This window comes from Amia ocellicauda, chromosome 9 (assembly GCF_036373705.1).
Source record: "Amia ocellicauda isolate fAmiCal2 chromosome 9, fAmiCal2.hap1, whole genome shotgun sequence".
NCBI lineage: Eukaryota > Metazoa > Chordata > Actinopteri > Amiiformes > Amiidae > Amia > Amia ocellicauda.
This window is the reverse complement of record NC_089858.1, coordinates 21,082,423-21,093,115: the sequence shown is the minus strand read 5'-3', so window position 1 is coordinate 21,093,115 and position 10,693 is coordinate 21,082,423. Positions and strand designations below refer to the sequence as shown.

Sequence of the window (10,693 nt, the reverse complement as noted above, 5' to 3'; positions counted from 1 at the left end):
AGGTATATGTTTTGAGTGAAATATTGAAATGACTCAAAAATGCTAAATAATTAAACTTCAATTAAATACAGATTTCAGTTCACTTCACTTCACTTCTGAGAAAAAACCCTCAGTAGTAAAAGATGTGGAAAAAGTAGCTCATCCGATTTATCCTGTAAGCGCCTTTTTAACAGATGAAGAAGCCAGAACAGGCAACAATGTTTAGTTTCAGCCAAAACACAAAGTCTGACACATCAACAATTTAAAAGAACATAAGATACATAATTAGACAAAAGGAATGTATTTTAGAGTGATACAAACATTGCATCGCTAGAGGTGGGTGATAATTTGTTTAATGCTCTGAAATCTGTAGAGGTAGTAAAGAGTACATTATTTTATTATACCTTCTGGTGATGCTGTATCATGAAAGGTAGGGTAAGGATTATGTCTTTGGGGAGATATGAATATTTATTCATGTTTCAAGGATATGGCTGAATATTTAAACTAGCTTCTTATTTAGTTAAAACAATATCAGTCTTAATCTATTAAAAAGATGACAATGGAGATGAGAAGGAAAGTTAGATTAAATACTGGTTAGCTAAGGTGCAAAATACGGTGACAGTGATGTTTTGTTTTCTCTCTTTTTAGAATGACATTATTTTATGTAATCATAAATCAAATCAAAACTTTGACCAACCCATGGACTGCAAATTACTAACCTCTACCCTACTGCATTATAATTTTAAGTAGTGGAACGTGGCCTCTGACAATATATTATACCGTGATAGGGTACAAGTTTGCTATTAGTAATTTGTAATTAGAGCCAATGGTGATTTGGTATAGGCCTTAATCATGTTCTGTTAATGTCTGAGCAAATCAAGATAACAGTGGATATTTTATTTTACTTAAAATACAAGTAAAATGGGCTACTTCTAATAAATAAAAATAAAAAAACATACCAACTAGTACATACTCAGATTACAGTTACATTATTCATGTTTTCAAACTGAAGAACACCACTGATCTGGAGAAAACACATAATACAATAATTCCTGTCCATTGATATAAAGAATTCAAGCCATAGACAGGAAATAATCATCTGTATGCAGCACAAACAACTGTTTATTGAAAACCACAGTAGGTGGCAGCACTATGAACACGTGTGAAAATTGGAAAACAAACAATGCACCTACAATACATAGATAATGAAATGAGCAATCATTTCAGAGGCAAGTAAACCCTGCTGGATGATGAATAAATACAAACATAACTGACATAGGCTAAAAAAATGTTGTTGACAATGTAGACTTACTTAGCGATTATTAGTTTCACAGCTGTAACATAATTTGATGTTCTGAGCACAAACCTATCAATTTGGGCAAAACGATTATTATTGCTATTAAATGATTATCATTATAAAACCTTAAAAGCACTCTTTTATTGCATGTATTTTGTATATGTTCACAAAAGAGGGGCTCAGGGGGGCTGGATGGATGGAAGGCTAACTGCAACTTTTTCAATTGTTAAAAATACACTAACCGGTCAAAAGTTTTAGAACACCTGATTTTTTCAGTTTTTATTGAAATTTAAACAGTTTAATGTCTCAAAGTACTCTGAAATAAAAGCATAGAACAAAAGAGACCCTCAGCTTTCTAACGATGTGAAGCAATCTCTGATGTGAAAAATTTGTTTGTTATACCCCCCCCGGCCTCTGCATTCTGAATAGTAGGAATAACAAAATCTCAGAAAACATTGACAATTATGACATACAGTGAGGGAAAAAAGTATTTGATACCCTGTCAATCAGCAAGATTTCTGGCTCCCAGGTGTCTTTTATACAGGTAACGAGCTGAGAATAGGAGCACTCTCTTAAAGGTATATATAAAAAGGGGGTATAAAAGACACCTGTCCACAGAAGCAATCAATCAATCAATCAGATTCCAAACTCTCCACCATGACCAAGACCAAAGAGCTGTCCAAGGATGTCAGGGACAAGATTGTAGACCTACACAAGGCTGGAATGGGCTACAAGACCATCGCCAAGCAGCTTGGTGAGAAGGTGACAACAGTTGGTGCGATTATTCGCAAATGGAAGAAACACAAAATAACTGTCAGTCTCCCTCGGTCTGGGGCTTCATGCAAGATCTCACCTCGTGGAGTTTCAATGATCATGAGAACGGTGAGGAATCAGCCCAGAACTACACGGGAGGATCTTGTTAATGATCTCAAGGCAGCTGGGACCATAGTCACCAAGAAAACAATTGGTAACACACTATGCCGTGAAGGACTGAAATCCTGCAGCGCCCGCAAGGTCCCCCTGCTCAAGAAAGCACATGTACAGGCCCGTCTGAAGTTTGCCAATGAACATCTGAATGATTCAGAGAACTGGGTGAAAGTGTTGTGGTCAGATGAGACCAAAATCAAGCTCTTTGGCATCAACTCAACTCGCTGTGTTTGGAGGAGGAATGACCCCAAGAACACCATCCCCACTGTCAAACATGGAGGTGGAGACATTATGCTTTGGGGGTGTTTTTCTGCTAAGGGGACAGGACAACTGCACTGCATCAAAGGGACGATGGACAGGGCCATGTACCGTCAAATCTTGGGTGAGAACCTCCTTCCCTCAGCCAGGGCATTGAAAATGGGTCGTGGATGGGTATTCCAGCATGACAATGTCCCAAAACACACAGCCAAGGCAACAAAGGAGTGGCTCAAGAAGAAGCACATTAAGGTCCTGGAGTGGCCTAGCCAGTCTCCAGACCTTAATCCCATAGAAAATCTGTGGAGGGAGCTGAAGGTTCGAGTTGCCAAACATCAGCCTCGAAACCTTAATGACTTGGAGAGGATCTGCAAAGAGGAGTGGGACAAAATCCCTCCTGAGATGTGTGCAAACCTGGTGGCCAACTACAAGAAATGTCTGACCTCTGTGATTGCCAACAAGGGTTTTGCTAACAAGTACTAAGTCGATGGGGTCAAATACTTATTTCCCTCATTAACATGCAAATCAAGGTATAACTTTTTTGAAATTCGTTTTTCTGGATTTTTTGGTTGTTATTCTGTCTCTCACTGTTAAAATACACCTACCATTAAAATTATAGACTGATCATTTCTTTGTCAGTGGGCAAACGTACAAAATCAGCAGGGGATCAAATACTTTTTTCCCTCCCTGTACACTGTGGGGTGCAGGAGCCAGCTCATGCAGCACACGCAGGACACAGGAGCAAGTTACACACTGCTGACCAGCAGCTAGCGGCTACAGACGCTCTACTGATGTCAATAGATGAACTATATACACATCAGGGCACAAGAGTAAACTCAAAGCCTCGCACTGAACACAGCAGCAGCAGCCGTCAGCACAGCTAGCATAGCTAGAGCGGGGCCACAGGTCTGCTGATAAAGGAACTATGTACAATGGCGGGGTACAGGTGTAAAAACACATGCACATCCACCTACAGAATGAATTATATACAAGTCACAGTCCAGTAGGAAGGGAAATCAGTCCTGCTTTGCTTTCCCTTAGCACGCTCAACAGGGGCAGGCAGGGATAGAAAACTGAGAACCATAGGGGAAATGTGTGGACTCTGCCGAAGCGAAGAGATCCACCTCTGCCCTGCTGTAGCGGCTCCAAAGCTACTGAATTACCAGTGGGTGGAGGCGCCATTCCGGCACCGAGAGAGAAGGTCAGCTGCCGTGTTGGAGATGCCTGGGAGGTGGGCTGCTCTGATGGAGTGCAGCTGAGGCTCCATTCACAGAAGCAGTCGACACACTAGCCCATATAGTGTGTGCGACCGGAGACCTCCCTGCCTGTTGATGTAGGCAACCACCACTGTGTTGTCTGTCCGCACTAAAACATGACTGCCCCGAAAGGCCAGGATGAAGTGACAGAGACCGAAGAGCACAGCTCGTAATTCCAGGGCGTTGATATGGAGGGTGCTGGCAGGCACCATCCAGATGCCCCAGGCTCCCTGTCTATTGCACACAGCTTCCCAACCCTGCTTGGAGGCATCTGTTGTCACTCGGTGGCAGATTGGCCCCAAGATAATGATGGGGGCATCCATCAGCCGGGTCCATTTGCACATGCCCCATGGTGCATGACCGTCACTAGGAGGTCTGCCGCTGCAGCCAACTCTCCAGTAGGCTGAGGGCCTCACATCCGTGGCCTACACCAGCTGGGCGATGAAGAGCACTAAGGCACTGGGTTGAAAAACCAGGGAACACTTCTACCAAGTTGTGCCTTTTCTTCTGTGGCAACAAGACGGGAGGTCCCGAGGTGTAACACCAAGCACCACTGAAGTGCGCCGAACCAAGTACTGCAGACTGCAAGCGCCGTGCGGGTAATACAGGCCTAGTCACACGACGTGTGCCAGGGGGGTACCTGGGACACTGGGCGCCGTGCTGTTCGGAATTGTGGCTGTGAGATTTGGAAGTGCTGAAAAAATAAAGCAGCCGCTGTGGCTGTAGTGTGGGCGCAAGCCGGTGGAGGAGCCCCTCTCGCGGGCAAGGTCTCTTACGACAGACTGAGGCTTAGTCCCGGCAGTCAGCCTCAGCTATTACTGCCACTGCGTGCGCTCTCGCTGCGGAGGAAAAAGTCCTGTGGACAAAAATCAACACAGCAAACTAGCCTGAGTAATAATAATATTAATATTAAACGACTAGTAGTTGCGTGAAAGCTGAGATGAACCAAGGAGCCGACGGACTTCCGCGGCACGAGATGGAAATAAACAGCGTGGCTAATTTGAGTAAAATTAAAATAGCACAACACACAATTGGAGCGAATCAAAGGAAGGAAAGCACAGTATGCACTGCCAGCCAACCGAAAAACGCAGATGTCTGGTTTGGACAAAAACAGAAGGCTCTCTTATGCGCCTTGATGAACCAAAGCGAAGGGCAAAAAGAGGAAGTCTTTGTCACCTTTTATACAAACAGGAAGTGGAAGGGTGAGTGGCACAAGGGCCAATGGCAGCTTTGATATACAAATGTCTTTGATACGTTCTAGTAATGAGCGCTGAAAACCCCTCCCCCTTGGGCAGTGCTTCTAACTGGAAAGATAACTCTATTTAAAGTCGAGCAGTCTTTTTTTTTTTTTTTTGTCAGTCAAATCAGAATGGAGTATTACAATAATTGTAGATGTAGGCCTATATTTAATATTCTAGCAGGGCAAGCTGGTGTGCTTGCACAAAAAAGAATCTGCATGACAACATGCGCTGCCTGGTGGTTATTGTTTTCTGCAGCTGACAATGCCAGGTGCTCTTCTGAAAGCGCCCGGCTGGGAGCGCCTCAGCACTTTGGCGATGCAGCGCTGTTTCAGCGGAGATGCTTTGGTTGCTATAAATCGGAATATCCGCGGAAGTAATGTGTTGAAGTACCTAATGTCGCAGATAGTTTGTGCGACAACAAATAATGAATGTAAAATGTTGGCACAAGGTAGAGTAATTGCTCTGGCCCTTGCTCTGGATGAAGGGAAGGCTGAAGCACGTAGAGAGAGAGGACGGACAGTCAGTGTGGTATTTGTCCCGCCCCTCCTCCATTATGATTGGACAGCTGGGTAAAAAGTGACAATGATGAGCGCTGCATTTTACCTGAAGTTGAACATGTTTCAACTCTCGGCGACCAGAAAAAAATGCCAAGCTCTCAGCGTGGAATAGACACAAAGTGCCACGTCACGCTGCTGGCTTTTTAAATATGGGCGCTCCTATTGCAAACAATTGAGAAAATACGCTGGCCTCAGCAAAAAACGCTATGGTATGTGCTTCATTTAGGTACTTTTAATATGGTACACTTGGTTTCTGTGGAATAGTAATATTTCATTACTGGGTGTACAATTTTGTGGGTCAAATATTTCTGTTTCGGTGTTATTGCAATATTTATGTATACATTTTGAGGTTGCTATGGATACATTCTATGTATTATTGCTCCTGATATCACACAACAAAATGTATATTTTAACACGTATCCCCAATACACCCATGACGTACAATTTGGACGGTATACAGAGGGGAAGTGTTATGTATGAACGTTATTACATATTTGGATATTTGGCACAGAAACAGTTTTCAATCTGCTCCTAATTTTCGACTGCCAGGGTCCATAGATAAATATACATTTTCACTAGGTTCAAAGTGATAGCTAACTTACAAATTCATACATACCATTTTATCTGAAAATGTGCATCTATCACTTGCACAAAATAATTAAATTGAAAGACAAATTCCTATATAATAGAATTCAGAAAGGATTCAGTTATTTTTCTCCCCATCATTTCTTTCTGTATTGCACTGACACCCAGAATACATTGTCACCGATCACTTTTTTTAATTATGATTTCACCAAGAAGTTGTGACTTTAGGCATTTCAAAGTACTGTATTTTGTAATATTGATGTTATAATGTTGGAGAGATCATAGTAATGTATGGCATTTTTAGATGTGCTGCTTATCTTACATTTTCCTTTAAAGTGATCCATTTACTGGGTCCCCACTCTTACAGTTTGCTTTTATTTCCACCTACAGGCATATTTTCCAGTGTCTAAAGCTTTGTGAATTTATTGTGTGTAAAGACACAACAGATAAAATACCTCCACTGTGACACACTTACCAACCTGACAGAACCAACTCAAAAATCCTGTCACGTTTCAGTTATTTCAGCCTGATGCCGTTGCGTTTTATTGTATATGCCTCATGTCCAATCATAAGACTATGAGCCTGATGGAGTTGGTATTGGCAAGACTGAAAACTACATGTTTATTTATTTATGACGTCAATATGCTGGATTTAATTAGGGAGGACCATCATTTATGCCAAAAACGTATATTTTATCTTCCTCTGCAGAGAATACTGCATGCTGTCACCCAGGACAACTCTGTCCATAAGAATACAAATCTGAAGTAATATCCATGTCTACGAGTAATGAGAAAAATTGACTGCTAAAATGAATGGAGAATGTAAAAATGTAAAAAGGAGCCACAGAATTCACGTTCTAAGGGCTAGGGAAACGTTTAAAAGCAAAAGAACACCACGTACAGCAACAAAACAATCTTCAAATATTTTAATATGTCAGACACACTTCACTTTTGAGTAGATGGCCATTGTAAACACAATGTACAAATAGAGACATTCATAATTAGAACAGGGAAGCAAAGTTAGGATGTGTACTCATGCATCATGAAGAGCAACCAACCTCCCAAACAGAGTTCAACAGCGCTGTGGCAATCCACGGCAAATTTACGGTTGTTGCTGAAATTAAATAATGTTAAATGTGATTTTCTTCTTTTGAGAACCACTACCAATAAAAACAAGCAACAGGTGACATGGAGATCAAATAACCCCCATCGAGAAAATGGGAGATGAGCACCCTTATATCCGAAGCACGTAAGGGATCATTACTGCACATGCATGTGGCCACCAGCAGCAGCAGGGTTACACTACAGCTCACGCTCTACACTCTCTTCACTCTCTACACAGCATCTGCAAGTAAGCTGGGTTTACCTTTCCTGGAACACTGTAATGCTGAATGACTGAAAAGGTCTAATTATGCACACTGAATAATCTAGACTTCATGGTATCTCTATATAACTGATTGACAAATACAGTATCTGCAAGTAGATATTTTTTTTAGCTGACAGAGCAGGGATCATCATTGCTTGGCTTCACATCACCCTCCAGCAAAGAAATCATGACAGCCTTGGTCAGGTAACTAGATGTCCCTCTTTTGCCAAGCGGGGGGGTGTTGTAGAATGAAGTCATTTCATCCTGTAGAATACATGGATCAAGACCAAGAAGAAACGATAAAGGATTATGATATTTACTAATATTTTCACTAATAAACATACTGTACATGTGGGGATACTTCAAACACTTAGAAGGGTGTTTCATTGCCTCAGCTTACTCAGATTTTTCATTGATGTTAGTCATCTGATTATTAAAATACTGCTGTGAGGTGCTCTTAAGGGAATTAAATCATTTCAGAAGATTTTTTTTCCTTCTTCACTCTGTCAAGTGCACTCTTCCACATAAAATAAATAAATGTCATTAAGTTCATAATTTTCCGCTTTCGTTTGCAGCAGTAATCACTGGATGTAATAAGAATGCTACAAGCAGCATGCAGATACTAATGAATCTGTCATTCTGAAATTTGACATGCATGCTAAATACTCCCCCCTGCCACCAAAAAAAACCTGCTACAGGTTTAGAAGTCAGTTCTGGTTAATCACGGCTTGTGCCAAACCTTACTGTGAACCCACCTGCTTCTCCATTCCCTCCAGCTTGCTCCAGTCCTTCTGGAAGTCATTAAAAGCCTCCTTCACTAACTTGTCCAGGTCCACTTTGTCCTGAAACTCCAATTCAGGGTTTCTCTCCAGAACAATTGATAAAACCATCAACAGCTGTAATTACAGAGATATCCCACCAGTGGAGGATTAATAGCAAAACTGAAAATCATTGCCCTGGATTAATGATATAGTCCAAATTATCCCATTACAAATGTATAACGTATCAGCTAATAATCTTTACTAAGGGTAATGCAAATAGCGATGGAATGCAATAGATACCAGACAAGCCTCTCTCTATATTATTCCAACTATATATTCCAACAACAATATCCCTATCCTTGAAGCAACAATGCACTGGAAAGTTATATCATATGTGCATTAGAGAAATGGTAAGTGAATGGCACTGAAAACATGTCATACCTCCACAATGATCTGCCTGTACTCTGGCTGAACAATGTTCTTCAGCATGTCTTCCACTAACAAGGAAAAGTTCATCTCGTACATAGTCATGTCTGACAGCGTGGGTTGCTGCCGGAGAGACAGAAACAGTTACAGACTGATTAAACACCTGTGCTCACTCTGATCTCTGTGGTTTACGAGGTGGGGGATGGGAATTGAAGGGCTAGAGGTTATTCATTTCACTTCCAAGGACAGAAGATGATGTGGGAAGCAATGTAGGCAGACACAATTAATCCCTCTCCTTTATATGCTGAATGTCAAGACACATTTCAAATGCCTTATTTAGCAGGTTCTAATCATGGCACTATAACTTAGAGAACCAACCTTTCGCTGGCAAGTAGTGTTCATCTCGGGGTTTTCTATATGAGGAATCGATGCAACAAGCCAACACACTGTTCTTTGTTTACTTGTAAACCAGTGCGATTGAGGGCCCTTTTGAACTGCACAGTTTTAACCACAGCACACAGTGTTTCACTTCAGTATTGCTATGTAATTCAATCTTTTGTCAAGAATTCACAGCAATAAGTTGAAGCATTTCTTCTGTAGCTAAGCATATCTGAAAGGTATACAATAGGAATAAGCAGGATGATTACAGCACAACCAATACAGGTTTTGTGGGTCCGATACCGATAATTAGGAAACTAAATTTCCCAATTACAGATATATCTGCCGATATTTACTTTTTGTTAGCATGCAAAACTGGACATTTTCTAGCATGGATCCCTCAAATCTCTTGGTCAGAGAAATTGTGTAAAATATGCATTGAAGGCAGGAGTATTACATTTTACATAATAAACTTAAATGTTCATCATAAATAACAACCACAAATCAAACATTGTAAAAATAAATTAAATACATTAGAATAAGGTAGAATAAAGGAAAAATATAGAAATATGCATGTTCTATACATTAGAACAAAGACCAAGGTATAGGAGCAATTTCACACACAAACAGAAACATGTGCATGTTCTATAAATTAGAGCAAATAATAAGATCGTGTTAAGTGCTTTTACACACGTCAGGATCTCTCAGGTTCACAATTCTTCCTCAGTGCTCATCCGATCACACAGGGGCAGGTTATAGTGCAGGCAGCACAGCACAGCTACATTTGTTTAAAAAAAATGCCCTCAAAATGCCCTCGAAAGTGTCACTTATTTAATATGTATGTTAAACGTGTTGCAATAGGAATCACAGCCAAAACACGATATAGGATTTGAAATAGCTTTATAAATATAATGTATAGTTTCTGTTTTATCCAACATTGTCTGAGGCGGGTTTTTCACTAATTGTCTTTAGATGTTTTACTGGGATTTGAGCTTGCTTGTCATTTGGAGATTTTGTTTGCTGATACACAGTCAACATCTTCAGCGAACATTTACTGTTTTTCTTTATTTGAATTCCTTTTGTGAAATTTGAAAAGTGATTTAATGAACTTTTCAGTAAAAATGCACCTCTATGCCATAGTATATGATAAGAAAAAAAACAATCAAAACCATGGATACTCAAATATAGCACAGCTTTCAAAAATAGTTATGAATACTTATGAGGGTTTTAGTAAAACACATGTTTTGGTGGTTTATAAGCCCTGTGTTTCTCAGTGGGTGTGTTTGTTTCACCATGGCGCTCAGTAGTGTGCACTGCACCGCTGCACATGAGAATCACCATGGAGTCGGAAGCTTCCAGCAAAAACTAAAGCACCAGAACTATGTTAAAAAATTATGGTAAATAATTATAATAACGACTGTAAAACCTAATAAACATGTATTTATATGTATCAGTGCATTATCAGTGGAATATGTGCCGATACAGATATTTACGTAAAAGGCCAGTATTGGACGATAATATTGGTGCTCCGAAATTATATCAAGCCAAGCTTAAATTTCCAATCTAATTTAGTTTTGTCAGATCCATAAATTCCATGTGAAAGGTTTCTATGTTCTGCTATAGCTGCAATTTAAACAGTGGGCTAAGAAACTCATTTGTGCCTTTA

General features: G+C 40.4%; 1 protein-coding gene across 5 annotated transcripts in view; it reads right to left on the bottom strand.

Moving 5' to 3' along the window:
• Positions 1-7,007: 7,007 nt before the first annotated feature.
• Positions 7,008-10,693, bottom strand: part of phkb (phosphorylase kinase, beta) — a 63,319-nt gene continuing 59,633 nt past the window's right edge. For all 5 annotated transcript variants that reach the window (XM_066713707.1, XM_066713706.1, XM_066713710.1 and 2 more), the window contains 3 exons: positions 8,665-8,772; positions 8,218-8,358; positions 7,008-7,726 (listed from right to left, as the gene is read on the bottom strand). In XM_066713707.1, the coding sequence (XP_066569804.1) occupies positions 7,589-7,726; positions 8,218-8,358; positions 8,665-8,772 (387 nt within the window). In that variant the 3' untranslated portion in view covers positions 7,008-7,588. The remainder of the gene's footprint in view (positions 7,727-8,217; positions 8,359-8,664; positions 8,773-10,693) is intronic.